This window comes from Aquila chrysaetos, chromosome 14, assembly GCF_900496995.4.
Source record: "Aquila chrysaetos chrysaetos chromosome 14, bAquChr1.4, whole genome shotgun sequence".
NCBI lineage: Eukaryota > Metazoa > Chordata > Aves > Accipitriformes > Accipitridae > Aquila > Aquila chrysaetos.
The window spans coordinates 32,983,817-32,999,558 of record NC_044017.1 but is presented as its reverse complement, the minus strand read 5'-3'; the positions used below and the strand labels follow the sequence as shown (position 1 = coordinate 32,999,558).

General features: G+C 42.2%; 1 protein-coding gene across 3 annotated transcripts in view; it reads left to right on the top strand.

Annotated features, from left to right (window-relative positions):
• Nucleotides 1-13,655, top strand: part of C14H13orf42 (chromosome 14 C13orf42 homolog) — a 35,527-nt gene extending 21,872 nt beyond the window's left edge. Inside the window, exons 1-3 of one of the 3 annotated variants that reach the window (XM_030036558.2) lie at nucleotides 5,286-6,203; nucleotides 9,563-9,710; nucleotides 10,528-13,655. In XM_030036558.2, coding sequence (XP_029892418.1) covers nucleotides 5,790-6,203; nucleotides 9,563-9,710; nucleotides 10,528-10,769 — 804 coding nt within the window. In that variant the 5' untranslated portion in view covers nucleotides 5,286-5,789 and the 3' untranslated portion in view covers nucleotides 10,770-13,655. Of the gene's footprint in view, nucleotides 1-5,285; nucleotides 6,205-9,562; nucleotides 9,711-10,527 lie in introns of those variants that run through there. The other 2 variants (XR_003926568.1, XR_003926569.1) reach the window with 2 other exon arrangements.
• Nucleotides 13,656-15,742: the final 2,087 nt, after the last annotated feature.

Sequence of the window (15,742 nt, the reverse complement as noted above, 5' to 3'; positions counted from 1 at the left end):
TGGCAAAGACTTTATCAATGGGTGATGGATGTGACAGGCAACAAGCTAGACATCACAATAATTCTTCAGCCATCTTTGGAACAAAAGACTCAAGAGGAGAGACAATAACTAATTCAACAAAGACTAACAAAGCTTTGAAAGGTCCTAACAGTGTTTCTACTAAAAGGACATGAATTCTTCCAGTAAAACAAGCAAGGCCAACTGGTTGTCCCTTGACCCTGTGTGACAGAAGACAAGACAAAGTTCCCTTGTCAAGCTTGTCACAGAGATGGAGTTTTTCATGACAGCAGGGTTATTCGAGGAAACAAAGGGAAAGAGGAGGCCAGATACAGCAGGGGATAAGTGTGGTAACCTCTCACCCTCTGAAAATGCTGCCAGGCAACAGCTATAGAGATAGCTCTAAAGCAGGGGCTGTTTCACTAGAGTGCATTTTATTGCTTTGTCATAGGATGCACACAAAACTTTTCCCAACAGTGATGCCAGGATAACAAATTAAAAAAAAAAAAAAAAATTGACTGAGGTCTCATTTGTGTAATCATTTCCCGAGCATTTCTCTGTACGTGAATGGCATTTCTTTATCTTCTCATGCTTGACAGGAATGCAGTCACTGCTTTGGTTGGTCCCAGTCAGTGCTTATGCTGCAACAAAACCTATTCAATGAATGTAAATTTTGCATGCAGTGAAAATTTATGGAGAATATGCAGGGTCTAAGTCAAATGGAAATACTTAGATTCAAATTTAGATTAGATGGAAAGATGATGCTCCAGATTTACAAAAAATTCTATTCATCCTCTGACAAGAGCCTCGATTTTCTGACTCAGCTGGTTTTGCAGGTCAGTGTTGCCTGGGTGACAGCACGGCTCAAGCATGTACCCTTAAGAAAAAAGATCACAATTAAATCTCACATGAGCAACGCATCTAGATGTCACTGCATTTACATCTAAATCAACTCAAACGAAAATCTTTGTCTTCATTCTTGGGAAACTGCTTTCTCCAGTTTCATGCCTCAGAGAAGCAATCGTAGCTATTTCAAATGCATGGTATCAGAATTGCTCATACTTTCCCATACTTTGAGAACTTCCAGAAAGAGGAAGAATATCGAGCAGTTGCTGATAGTGGTTCTGGGGAGGCAGAACTCCTCCATACTCTTACCTTCATGGGCTGAAAGAGAAGAAACAGCCATTCCTGAGGATTCCTCTTTGCTTGATAATGAGGTCCACCCTTCTTCCATCTTCCCTTTTAGTCAATGAAAGGTAGGAGTCCTGTGGTATTGCACCTCTAATAGCGGATGTTTCTTGCCACCCATCAAAAGCACTGACATGCAGCACCTGATCTATGGTTTGGGAATGCCCCACCATCTAATCTTTTCAGGTATGTGTGGTCTTTGAAACGGTGAGTGTCACGACAAGCACCATATGCAGGTATCAAACCTTGGGATGTTACTTTTCTTTAGTATTGAGCTGTGGTCTCACCGTTCCTGCATTTGTTGATTTTCTCTTAAACCTCTAGGAGATTGCATGTTTTTTTGTGTGCCTTTGCAGAACTTCAAGGGAACATATGAAGTGGTAAATGGCAAGGGACTAGGGAGCAAAGTGTAGATACCTGTTGTGATGAATTGTTTGCTCTGTTTGCCTCTGGTTTGGGCTGTTTCAGTTAGCTCTCTCCAAGCAATCTACTCTCTTATGTAGCTATATAGACATAGGAAGTTCAACGGAGATTGACAGCTGTGCTTTAGTTTCTGAATTATCTAAAATAACACAAGGCTCAGTAATTTCACTATCCACTCACTTATTTTATAAGTGTGGATTTTTTTTTCTTTAAAAGCAAAGAGTGTTTTCACTTTAACTTTTGAAATATAATAAAATATATTATCCTGAATGAGATACTACTAGCTTGATACAACTTTACGATAGAGAAAGAATACCTTGTCATCTACAGTTTGTCAAAGGTTTTCTTCTTTGGCATCAGAGCTTTATTTTGTTTCAAGGATGATTTGACATTCCTTTGTATCAGTCAGGGTGAAGTGTAACTATCAAGTAAGTAGATTTCTTTGCATGATATCATGTTATTCTAGAGATAACAATGCATTTTGACAAATAAGTTATTGTGAAAAACTTCAAAGATTAGTGATTTTCTTTTAATTGTATTTACCTACAGACCTGATTTTATGGGGTTTTGTTCAGCTGTAGAGTTAATTTAGTTAAACAGAACTCATACATTGCATTTTCTAACTTGATTTTCCTACCCAGTCATGATGGCTCAGGAATTGCCATATTGCCAGGGCTAGATAACAAAAACAGTTTGGGGAGTGATTGGGTGGTGGTCTGTGGAACTTAGATCACTCTGCTAGCTGCAAAGAAAACAGAAACGTTGAAAGCAGTAATAGAAAAAAGGTCACTTAAAATAAAAAAAATTGAATAAATGAAGTCAGATTCAAGTAGCCAAATGAACAAACAAGGTATGAGCATTGCCTTGTCAAAGTTAGTAATCTTAGATGCCATTAAGTATTTAGTGTGGTCTATTTGATTAGTGTGGTCTATTTGATTAGTGTGGTCTATTTGATCTGCTTCTCACAAGCTCCTTGTTTGGGAGGTCTTTATTTATGATTTAATAGCTGTCCACGAATTTGGTAGTTTGAATTAACAGACTAAATATTCTTCTTCAACCATATTTGCCATTTGATGAGTGTCTTTGTTCGGGAGGAAATAATTATTGAATAAGACCCTGGTTTTTAATTACCAGCCATCTTAGATAACGGTAGCATATTCAGTCCCCAGCAGTAACACTGGGGAAGAGAGCTGTGATCTATGGTGGTTGAATTATAATTGCTCTGCTATTTACTTAAATAGGGACACTTACAGGTGCATGGGGACCAGAGTTTGACTGTAAATAAATAAAGCACTACTCAGGAAACATGTTTCAATGCAAATGCCTTGTAGGAAAATATTTTAAAAAGACATAGGGCATTCCTCTTCTCACAAAACATACTAGAGACATTGGTGACCTTTAAATATATCCATTATTTTGTCCTGTAACTTTCTAAATCCATGGAGCTATTTAAATTACAGTAGAAACTCTGAAGAAAACAAATTAATAGTCATTTGTACAATAGGAGAGGAAGATTGTGTATTCCCACTGCCCATAACCAATGCATAGAATAAAATATTCATGTCTGAAATAATTGTAAATGACCTTTTATTACTCCAAATGAAATTCTAGTACATAATACAGCTACTGTATTGTCTCATGCATTTATTAATCCTTCCTTATTTTAACACCATTGTGAATGATGGGAACCACACATATGTTGGCACAGAATGAGTGTCGCCCAGCAAGCTTTTTTAAAAATTGGGAATGAACATGCTTGAAATTGAGAACCTTCTTAAGAGCCTGAAAGCTTTCTTTAAATTAGTGAGATGTCAGCATATGTTTTAAGTACTTAGTTGAAGCAGGATAGGAAAATCTGTGGCCCATATTAAATGTTTTTCAAATCACAGTGTATATCATCAGATTTTCTCTTCACAGATTTATCTTTTTCTCTGGTTTCATGGACAGAATCTTGGGGGCTTTTGGGTCTTGGTTGGTTGGTTGGTTGGTTTTTTGTTTGTGGGTGGGCTTTTTTGTTGTTTTGGTTTGGGGTTTTGTTGTTGGTTTTTTTTTTTTTTTTTTTGCTTTACCCTGTAGCTCTTTGTAAGTCCAGATGAGCTTAGAAATCAATCTGCTATTGAAAAGCAATGTCTGATCCTATAAGCAGTTGCTTGGTGGAGTTCCCATTGACCTTACTGGCTCAACTCTTTGTCAATAATTCCTTGAGCTCCCACTGATTTTCTTGAATCACAGGTTTTGTGACTATGAGGTCACTTAGAGTGCCTCTCTGAGGCTCACTGGTATTGTATCATGTCTATAACCAAAGACCAGTATCCTGTGTAGCAAATCTAAGTAATTTTTAATAGGGTTATTCTGGAACAATCTCATTTTCCTAACTTAGTAAACACAGTGTCTAGAATGGCTGTGACAGACATTTACCTCACTCATTCAGGACAATAAATTAAAATCCCCTTGTAGCCTTTTGCTCTGAAAATGAAGTCAATCTGTGGATGGAATTATTATTATTATTATTCTATGCTAGTATTGATGACCAGCAACTTTCTCCACCTCAGACATGTAATTCTGGGGAGAGATCTCATCTTTTTTCATAGTTCTAATAGTTTATGCTAGCATAAAGTCAACTTAATCTATTACCTAGCTGTGGGTTTGAGTAGGACTTTGGAGATAATCAATAATGGAATCCCTCTATACAAGTACTAGATCTCAAGCAGCTGAGTGTATTTCAGAACAATCTCTAGGCTGCTCTCAGCCGCGGTGGGAATCGTGTCTATGCTAATATTAGAAGGCTGAAAAAGTGGCAAAAAGTTAGTTTGCCTCAATTTTTAGTTACCTTATGAGAACGTTTCAACTTTAGCTATAAATAAAATGAACAAAGTGCATGTTTTAAGATGACTGTGGTATATGTTTAGTACCCAGTAAATCAGAGTTCCCAAGGGAATGGATGCAGATTTATGTTAGAACCTACCTTTCCTGTTGAGATCCTACAGCCCTTTGGATGCTTAAACCTTCAGTTGGCACTTCCAGTGGCATTAGCAGAAATTTGATCAGTAGAGTCTGCAGGGTGATATCCGTTGGCTTTCAAAATAATTATTTTCTCAAGCACTCAGTGCTTGAGGAGGATGAATTATGAAAACTGTTTTGAACATGGTAAATCTGGACATTCCTGCTTGCTTTTAAAAAGTTGCTGATTGTCTTAGTCATGAGAACTGACCAAATTTGCTATCTACTTATCTCTAAAGCACACATCATGTTGTCACGCAGTCACAACAAATACTGGCAGCGCTCGAATATGCCAATAATAGTCAATGTTCTCAGTAGCTTTCAGCCAAAAACCAGTCATCAAACCCACTGTATTGAATGTTCTTGCAGTAATCTAGGAGAAGAACTAATGTGGCAAGATACAAAGTCATTGGTTTCTGCCTGCAGTATTTTGCCGGATGGGTACTTTGGAAGAGTGTTTTATTTTACGGCATCCCTTACACAGGGCATCTTTGTACTGAGTGTAATAGAGCCTGACATCTGAATCCACTGCGTTCCTAGTAGTGCTGTGCTATCAGGTAGCCGCAGCCTTCTCCCGGTTACCGTCGGGTGAGACCCAGAGCGGCTTCCTTCAGCAGCTGAACTCCCCCCCCCCCCGAAACTATTCCTCCCCGCTCGGACTTTGGTCCCCGCCGAGGCTGATCCCGACGAGCCCCCGCCAAGAGAGCGTCCCTGCCAGCCGCCCGGGGCGCGGCGGAGCGCGGCAGCGGGTCAGCACCACGGACAGCGCCCGGGCCCCGGCCCGCCGGCGCGGGGAGGGGACGGAGCCGCGCGGGGGAGACGGGGGAGAGGGAATTTCTGCGGGGATGCCGATGGGTTGTGTGGGGAGCAGCGGTCAAAGGAAAGGTCAAAGCATGGTATTTGACCTCCTGTGCTCTACGTTAAACGGCGGAAAGGACAAAGCTGTTTCACTGGCACCAATGGAACAGAAAACATGCTGTGGCGTTGCCATCATGCTCTTCACAGTGCGCTAGACAGGAAGCGATTTGTGCAGCAGTAGGGGTTTCTTCTTCTCCTCGTTACAGTAAGTGGCAAAACTGTCTGTCTGCTGGGGGCAAGAGTAACAGCTGCCGATTACCAGATCTAGGGTTAAATTAAGGAGCTGAAAGAGAAAACGTATAAAGGGGAGGAAGTGACACACTATGTTCAAAAAGATCCATTCTATATTTCACCCCAACTCCCACCGAAGAAAGGTGACAGATGACATCCCTTACTGTGATGGCACAGGTTCTGCGGTGAGATTGATCCGCAGCACTTCTATGTACGTCCTTGGAGGCGAGCAGGAAAAAGTTAGCGAACCACTAAAAAAATGCAGAAGTACAACCAGCATCGACTCTTGCTTCCAGCCAAAAGAGGAAGACAGAGACTGGATGTACTCTAAGACTCAGGACTGCTTGAAGTACTTACAGGATCTGCTAGCCTTGAGGAAAAAATATCTTGAAAACATCAATAACTTGAAATCCATGCATATGGCTGCAGATTCCCCAACGTCCACAAAGTCATCCAAAACTGGAAAGAAGTCTTTTCTTCCACTTCCTTCCAAAGAGTCTTCTAAGGTAATTCCTAAGAACTTTTGCCATGTGCTTGGTCCTAAGCCATGAAGCAATTAGCTGTATGACCTATGTTGATTTTCTGTTTTATTGGTCTCAGCCAGTTGTCTTTTTACTGTTACATCATTTGAAATGCTGCTAAATACCTTCAGATTCTTTCTGAGTAGTGTGAAATTAAGTATGAATGACTGGTCACGGAAAGAAATGTCTATGCCTATGTTTGGGGGGCGGGGAGAGAAAATAGGAGAAGGAAGGAGGTATGAGAGTATGGGAAGTATCTGAAAACATGTTACAAAAGAGCGAGCTCTTCTCTCAATACTCTGACAGGCTACATAAGTGCCCTAGAGTTCTCCACTATGGTTATTTATATCTGTTAATGACTGACAAGCACAGTAATCCCTAGGTTTACTGGCAGTCTTTTTATTGGCATAAAATTACTTACACAAAATAATTGTAAATTCATTGAAACAAATAGGATTTTTTCTGACTGGTCAGATAGCTTGTCAGTACTACATTTAGCATCAGCGCAAGCTCTGCTGATAGGTTGTAGGGCATGAGGAATTCTTAAGGGTTCCTTTCATTGTTCATTAATAAGTTGGCAGGTCATTTTGAGACAGTATAATTCTTCACCCTTTACTGTAATGATACCACAAAAATAAAACTGAAATGTCATCTTTGGTGCAGACTATTTCCATGTATCCTAGAGAGAAAGGCATTGCAAAGCTTCCTTCTGGTTGCAGTTTATAGATTGTATTGCACTAGACAGTTCAGTTGTTAATTTGACTCTGGACTTGATTCAGTGAGGACAAAGGAAAGGGTTGCAGCAGGTGTAGTGATCTGTTTAGGTAACATGACCACAAACATGACTTTGACAGCAGGCTCACAGGTTACCCAGTGCAGTCTTTAAACTGGATAATAATGGGGGTGGTGAGAAGAAGGTATGTGTGGCTGACTTACGGATTAGGCCAGGTAGACCTTGCCAAAAAGTTATTGCCACATTTAGATGTTGTGTCACAGCAGAATGTCAGAATGGCTGAAGCTGAGCTCTGTTGCAGGCATTGCTTAACCAAAGGACAAGGCTCATGTGTTTAGGACTAGATAGCACATTTTTTAATTTTATGTTTTGATCTAATACCCATTCAGTCAGTGGGATTTTTCATTTGGTTTTATTAGGCTTTATGTCATCTTTTTAATGCTTTGAACGGTGACTCTCAGAAGCTAGGAATAATAGTAGGAAACAATACTCAGCTCAGTGGGCTGGAGAAGATAGATTTTTATAAAGACATTACTATTTAGGGCCAGGGAAGCGTCCAAAGAGAATGACTGAGATACAGGAGAGTGGCCTGGTGGTGCCAGGAGATGAATCTCAACACTATAGATAGTCTGTAAACTGACTTTGTGCACTGTCACACAAAGATTGGCTTGAGGCAGGGGAGATTTACAGCATGCCAGTTCCCTGATGAGCTGAGCAGCAATGTAGTGGAGCAGTACATGACTAACCATCAGGCAGGTAGGAAAAAATGAGTGCAAAAGGGTACTAAAACCATGGACCAGGAGGCTGGGAGATAGATTCTGCACAACTAGGCTTCATGCAGGTTTGTGAATTTCTGGGATTTGCCACTGAAAATACCACTTAAGAAAAAATGCCAAAAGCTTAACTTGGGTTTGGCAAACAAGTGACTCTCCCATGGGCTGAGGCGAAGAGTGCTGTCATCTGACTGTGGCCAGCTAGCTCTTACGTATGAACAGCCCTGGTACTGGCTGGCATGCTGACTCCGTAAGCAGTCCCCTTAGGAACAGACAGGGACATCAGCAGGATATGCCACCCATATGAGTCATTCTTGCCAACACAAGTGGCAGGGTCACAGCTGCACAGCCCTGGCTTGGCAAAAATTAAGGAGAGAAGCAGGTCAAGAAGGTCAAGAAGACTTCTAGAATAGCCAGAATACTCTGGTTCCTAACTACAAATTTTATGTTCACAGATTGCAAGGTTCATCTTATCACCAGGCTTGAATGGTTTTGTCCCTAACTACCTGTTTGTGTCAAATTACCTGTCAGTGGAAATTCACTTCTTTCTCCTACCTGCTACATGGTTAATGGCAAGGTACTTTGCCCGGACAACGCTGTCCTCATGGGAGGTTTAATCCAAAGATCCCTGGGACCTGGACTACAGGCTGACTGTGGATTCAAAATTTGCCACTTGGATCTAGTGAGAGAAAAGAATAGAGAGGTGGGTCAGATGCTGGAAGTACATAGGCATTTCTTTCAAATGCCTTTTAACCAATAAGGGCTTAGTCATAATAGCAGTCACTATTTTCAGTAGATGTGTGGTAGCAGCCATCTTTTAGCACTTCTGAGGATGTCAATCAACCCATAATGTCAGGAGGGGAATAAGCTAGCTCATCTCTCTGCCTCCACAGAACAAGGAACAAGCTGGTCCTTCAGAGATGTGATACAGTATGTATCCTTTGCTTGCATGTTTGAAACCCAGGGTAGCAATTTTCTGGCTTTGATATTGCTGCCTGGCAATACACCTAGCTGGGACTGGCAGGGAAAATATATGGCCCTTCATTAGGTAGAGCCTGGCAGGAAGTATTCATCCTATATGGACCTACAGAATTGCTAACTGAGGCTTTATGACTGCTTCAGCATTTATAGACAGGCATTTGCTTTTTTATCAAGACAGGCTCCTAATTTTAAACCCCGTGGCTTTCCTGTGGGAATTATCACAGTGTTGAATGACTCATATTTTAGCACACACGGTCCTTTTCCATTTCAAAAAGACTTTAGCAATTTAGATCTGGATTCATTTCACCTAACCTAGGCATTTTAATAAGATGCTTAAATTAGTAACCAAGTTACCCCACAATCCCTTTGCAGCTAAGAGAAAGAGCTGCCTGCAGAGGGGAATTCAGCCTACCTAAGGCCTGACTCATCTTCTGAAGGTATTGGAGCCCTGCATTAATTACAGAAGGAATCCTGCATGACTACATTTCTAATGTGCGTCTCATTAGGTGCTTACTGCTAGGTAGAATAAATTTGGCCATAAAGCCCAGCTGTCACTTAGCCACCTAATTAAATGGCCTGATACAGGGATTCTGAGGGATTTTATAACATCTGGATAGCAGTGCCCAAGTGGAAGATGTTTGGTGTTGAGCATGTAACAAGATGGATGTTTGTTATACTGCTGTCCAGCTTTCTTTGATGACTATAAACTGTGGAGCAGTCTGGACCGGTGTCCTTTTCTGACAGCTTGAAATACGGAATCAAATACAATTTTTGCGTCTTCCTTATACAGTTTGCTCATTAAGAAGTCATTGTGCCCAACCCTTAGCTAACTCTTTTTTCCCCCATCTGATCAACAGGCATTCATGGAGAGAAAAGGCCCACAGTCCAGTTCAGATGTAAGAGAAGCAATAGCTTTCTTTGACTCAGTTATTGCAGACCTGGATTCAGAGAGATGGCGGAGAGTTCCTGACGTGGATCTGCCAAATGTGGATGTTGATTTTGATGGTGCAGTATAAACCAGCCAAAATATGATTATTTTTGGTGTGCAGAGGGTAGAGGGAGGAGCGGCATTGTAAGACATAAACATTGTTTGTTTATTTAATAGACAGTTTTCCTCCAAGTTTTGCCTCCCAAATCTAGGACCATTACATGCAGTATGTGAAATTACAGTAACACATTGCTTGTTCCCTGTTGAAAGGGTGCAGCTGTTTTATGTGTGGCCATTACATGAGCAAATGTAGCATGTGTAGTGCTGGAATAGTGCTTGCTTTCTGCTCAGGGCTGAACACCACCCTTGCATCTCTACCCTGAGCTGTCTTTGGAGGAGAGCTATAAAAAAGATAAATTTTTCTTCATCTGGTTTTCATTTTTCTCATTGAGAAATGGCTGGATGTTTTCTCTCCTACCAGCAAAAAAAGAAGTCATTTAGAGATTAGGCTAAATAATGGTACGTTTCCATCAGAAAGGATGGGATTGCCTAACTAAATGAAGATGTTCCTATCTGAGCTCATCACCTATCCTGTATAATCAGTGGAGAGAAACAGACATTTGTCTTAGGCTGAGGTAGATATCTGAAACAGGTCAGATAAGCTGTGCCTTAGAAGTGTGTATAAAGGGACTAGCTCTGACATATGTATTTACACTGCAGGCATTGAAATACTAGATAAGATGAATCCCATCCCAAGCAACATCTTGCAGTGAAACCAGGTTGGTTTCTCGGCATTGCCTCCAGGAAGGACCCAGCAGGCACCCTGTTCTCTCACTGTGCATGTAAAAATATCACTGGCAAATTGTTAATGCCAGATTATCTTCTGTCTTTCAGTTGCTACCAGCACAAGCGAACACAGTTTACATTCAAACTGGATCCTTCGTGCTCCCCGGAGATACTCACAAGATACTGCCCAAACAGCAAAGGCTGCAAACCAGTCTCAAAGAAACAGCCAGCGGAGAACCACTGGCTCGATGAAGAGGTTGGAAAGACATCCCATGTACTTGCCCAAAGCTGTGGAAGGGGCATATAGCACTTTAAAATTTAAGCCCAAAACACATAAGAAAGAATATTGAAAGAATATTCCCTCTTCATCTGAAGATAGAATACATGAAAAAGGGCATGTAAGACTTGCTTTTTTTTTTTTTACCTCTGATCCATCTCTTACCCTCTAGAAGTGACGTATGCAGTCACTGAAGGTTCTTTGTGTGGGACGTATTTCAAGCCATGGCTATTCCAATGTTGGACTCATATAAGGGTTTAACTTATTGATTTCATTGTGCCTAACAATACTGCTTTGTCATTCAGCTTGGGGGGAACTCCAGCTTGACAAGCCTTTTTTCTAGTGCTGTTATTGAAGGCAGTGATTCAGAGATTGCCTGGTGCAGTAATTTTTCTTCTGACTCCAGTACTGCAAAGCAGTTCAAGCAATTCAGTGAATATGTTGGAGCGTTTGCACCAGTGTTTCCAACTTCAGAGCACTGAAGTAGAATTTCCTCCTGTTTTTGCATGTGAAAATTTGTATGTGCCATCATTGACTCTGTGATCTGAGCGTATACAGAAGCACTGAGGTACAAGCAGGCTGTGCTACCAGCAGAAAAAGCTGCAGGGAAGGAATCAGCATTAGAAAGCTGTGTTTGGAGGAATTGCTCCAGTGTGTTTTGGAAAAACAAGCTATCTTGTACTCTGCTTGCTGTTGGGAATGGTTCTGTCCTTGGATACAACATCAAGGGATTCACTGCATGCAAAAATGTATACAACTTTTTTCATATGGTTACACCACCTGCTAGTTTTCATCTATTTTAACACCCAGTTGCTGAATCTAGACATCCCAGTGTACATTAGTAAAGCTTAATGTCTTGGAGAAGAACACTTTGTGAATAAATTGGAGCAAAGGTTATTCTCAAGGGCAGAAGGCAATTTGCAGACAAATCCACTGCATCAGCTTTCGATTATACCCAATATTTGGAATTCTGCTACTTCATCATTAAAGACTATATATTAGGCAGAATGCAGTCTAGAAGTGTTCCTCTTCAGGCTCTTTTGTCCTAGAGATATGTCTTCCATGTGATACTTGGAATTGTTAAGACCCATACTCTGCCTGTTTTACTGATGTACAGCAGTGTAAAAATGCATAGAAAGTGAGAAGGAGAGAGCACCCTATGGAAATACTCACCTATGGCCCTTCAGATAGGGCAATACCGTTTATATCACAGGCGTCCGTCTGAGCCACATCCCCCAGCTCCTGCTTTGTCTTAAGAATTTGCTAATATGTTTGGGATCAAGCCTTTTCTTACTCTGATTTTTTTCATATCGTGTTCCATCAGTGGTTCCCTGTGACAGATGGATCATGGCAGCGCTGGTGTGACCAGCTGGCGATTCACTGGTGATTTCTTTTTTCTATGTTCAGTAGTTTTTGTGTCCACAGGCTTGGATAAATTTCCGAAGGCACTGGCCACCAATATAAATTTGATACATCGTAACCTCCATAAACCTTGTGCCCACCACACAGAACGTTTGGCAGGTGGCAATTCTTGCTGATTTGTGTTCCTTCTCTTTGGGACTAAGTTATTCGAACAGCATTTCTGCCACCAGGTGGAAGTACCTCTCTCAGATCTCGCTGATCTAGGACACTTTCTGTCATGAGATAGGAGAGTGCCAAAACCCCATATGTTCCTCCATTCAGAGCTGGCATCTCCTGTTCGATTAAAGCATTTGGTTTCTTTTTCTAGTGGTGTTCATGAAGGGGAGGGAGGAATTGTTTCTGTAGCACTTTAATTCTGGAGGTGCTTTTGCCGCTCTTTGTCTAGTCTGTATCCTCTTGAAAATGACCATTTTAACCAGCTTCATTGGTACACATTCATGAAGAGTTTAAATTAAGGTCTAGGGGTTTTTCCCCTGCTGTCAGTGCTTCTCACAATTAGTCTGTATTCTTTATACAGTGTTGCTGCTTTTGTACCTCTCCAGTCCTGTCCTGACTGCCCTGAACTGAACATCGTAACTGTCTTTAAAGCTGTTCTGCCTTTGACATGGGATCATTTAAGGCCGCTCAGCCAGGTCGGATAGCCAGAACACAGCATGCTCCAAACACACCCCTCATTCCCGGCATGCCTCAAGGCTGCGGCTCTGTGTATGTGTGAGAGAAGGGGGACAGTGCTCAAAAGTATACATTTTTGGCACCCTGAAACCCCTCTCCAAGCAGAATCTCATGCTGAAGCTGCCGAGGAACATTTTTACTGAGTGTGCGGTCGCCTTTTTGCTACTAGAACCTGTGGCATGGATGGATGCTGACAGAAAACCTCACTGTCATTTTGAGTTACTATAACAGAATTAGGCATGTGCATAAATAAAATACTGGTGAAAGAAGAAGAAAAGGATTCCAACAGTGTTCTGTCCTGGGCTGCTCTTTATGTTCATAGTGCCAAGGTTTTACTCATTGGAGTAGCTGATCTTTGTGCTATTGTTTTAAGGATGCATTGCGATGTGCAGAACCAGACTGCTTCATTTGACCTTCCCTGTGACTTCTTGTCTGTCCTTGTAAACCAGAGGTATCTCTGGTCATAGGGCTGTGGCAGAGGTTAAGGGTCTTCCTGCTGTCCAGCACACAAACTCCAGTGTGAAATATGTGTTTGCTTTTATGGACAAGAGACGGGGGGGGGAAATAAGATTTGTAATTTCAGTTGGGATTCTGTGATTTTTTTTTTTTTCTTTCATTTTCTTGAAGCTCACTTCAAGCCTGTTATCATCTTAGGAAATTTTAATTAAGTGAGTAAAATAAAGCAGTTTTTCTCTGAGAACATTTTCTACCTCCTGTCCCATAAATGCAGGCATCTTCTTTCTTCTAGCATATTAGCCCTTGTACGCTCCTCACTGGACACGGCTCAGCTCCAGCAGAGCTATGGAGAGTGGCCTTAGCATCTTAGGGCACAACCTGGGGAGGTGGGACCTGGGGGTTCAAGCCCAGAAGCCGGGTCTTGCGCTACCTGTGCTAGAACAGGGCAGTTGAGGAAGAGGAAAGGGAAGCATTTCCATCCCCTGTGTTAGCTGCCTCCTCAGAGAAGGGTTTAGTGTGGATGGCAGCACGCTGTGTATTGCCCCAAAGCAGAACCATGCCCCTGCCCAACACCGACTGGCTCTAGGCAGCTTTCCACGCAGTTCCCAGGAGCAGTCGGTTGCCCTACAAAGGTGTTCCTTGCTGCTCGGAATTGGTCCCTGAAGGGCTTTGGAGGCAGAGCTCTCTGCACAGACACCGAAGGGACTCTCTCTGCCCTGGCTAGGCGCTCTAAATGACCTCGCTGCAACAAGCAGTTATTTTCAGGCGCTGCGACATTGAAATGAAGCACCTGCTCTAGGTGCTTTCACAATGCAGATTGTACAGAAGAATTATTCATGACAGGCAGAGCTCTGTCTGACCTAGATCCCTTGCAGAGCTTATTAGTGAGCTCTTTCAGTCATGCCCCCAGGCCCTGATAATGAAGTGCATCAACTAGGAGCTCCATCGATCAAGGCCGCTGTGTGCGAGCGTTCCCCGCAGCACTGATCCCCGAAAGCTCTTTCCCAGAGTGCACTGGCGTAATAGGCAAGATCTTTAGGAGAGCATCTCTCATTTTATTGTGTCAAATCTGCCTCAGCTGAAGTACTGGGGTATTTCAGGTTCCTCTAGCTAGTGCCATTGCTGAGCACTAGCTCCAAAGGGACTCTGGCTATGAATTTCTGTGACACCGCATCCACAGCTGTCCGTGAGAAACTAAACACACTGTGTACAAGAATCCAGTAACTGAAGATAGATGAAGTCTGTTGAAGAAATCATGTCCTGGGGGATTCAAAATCATTTTGTCCTTCTGTGTTGAGCAACTCGGTGTAATCATGATGCACGTAAGTGAGCTGAAATTGTAAGCGGCTGGCAGAAACAAGAAATATAGGCAGCTAATGGAAAGTTGGCAGCTGGACAAGATGTACACTCTGGTTTGAATCTTTCAGTGCCATAAAGTTACAATGAAGGCAGAAGGTGTCAGCACCGCATTAACTAATGCAGGAAGTCCTCCAAAGTAATGCATAACAAAGATACATAGTTATCTGCTGCTCCAGATTGAATGGAGTGTATAAAAAATATTAGATTAGCACCTAGTGGTTGTCTTCAAAATTTTCACAGCTGTAGTCAGTCTGTAGTTCTGCTTGGCCAAATTCAGGAGAGTGCCTGTTACGTTTTCCTGGTGGAGCAGGTCCACAAGGAGGTGAAAGCACCACGAACCTGGCCAGTCGCAGCAGGCTGTGTTTAGGGGACTTTTGCCACCTTTTGGGCCTGTAGCTCTGAGTTATGCCCATGGTAAAGCGGAACCAAGTTGCATCAAGTCAGTGGAATGACTCTTGACGTAGCTTGAGTTTAATAGCTAGAAAAACATGTTCTGAAAGAATTTTGAGGGCACATCAGAACATATGAGCCCAGATGCTTCAGATCAGACTGAGAAGCAGAGGGTAGACTCTGTTACTTGTTAGCAGTAATTTAGTGCATGGTGAAAAGTTTTCTACAAAAAGGCTTGTCATATTAAAAAATTATCCATCTTTTTTTTAAGGCAAGACCAGGCATCATCACCTGAATGGCTCAGTGATTATGATACCCTGACCCCTGTCAGAAGATGAGGTGACCTATTAGAGAAAATATAAAAAGAATTTATGGAATTAAAAGCGATGTGTGCCACCCTTTTATTAAAGTGAGACTGAGAAGGGAGCAAGACCTCACCGAGAAGCCTATGGCCACTGCTAGGGAGTCACTGCAAGTGCTGCCGAAGTGAAAAGTGTGATCGAGCAGAAAACTTTCACTAGTAAGTGCTGGGGACTGTCACTTATCTCAGGGCAACGGTTCTTAAAGGAGATTTCTAGAAAGGTAGCTGAAACTGTCCCTTGGCCACACGGTGGCAGTTCATTCCTAGCTATTCTGCAGCCCTCCTATTTGATCAGCAAGAGAACTGGGGATGAAAGGGAAAGGGAAGTGTTTTGTCCTGCTTCATCAACAGACGGTCAGTGTGTTTATCTGGTATTCACTTCCAGG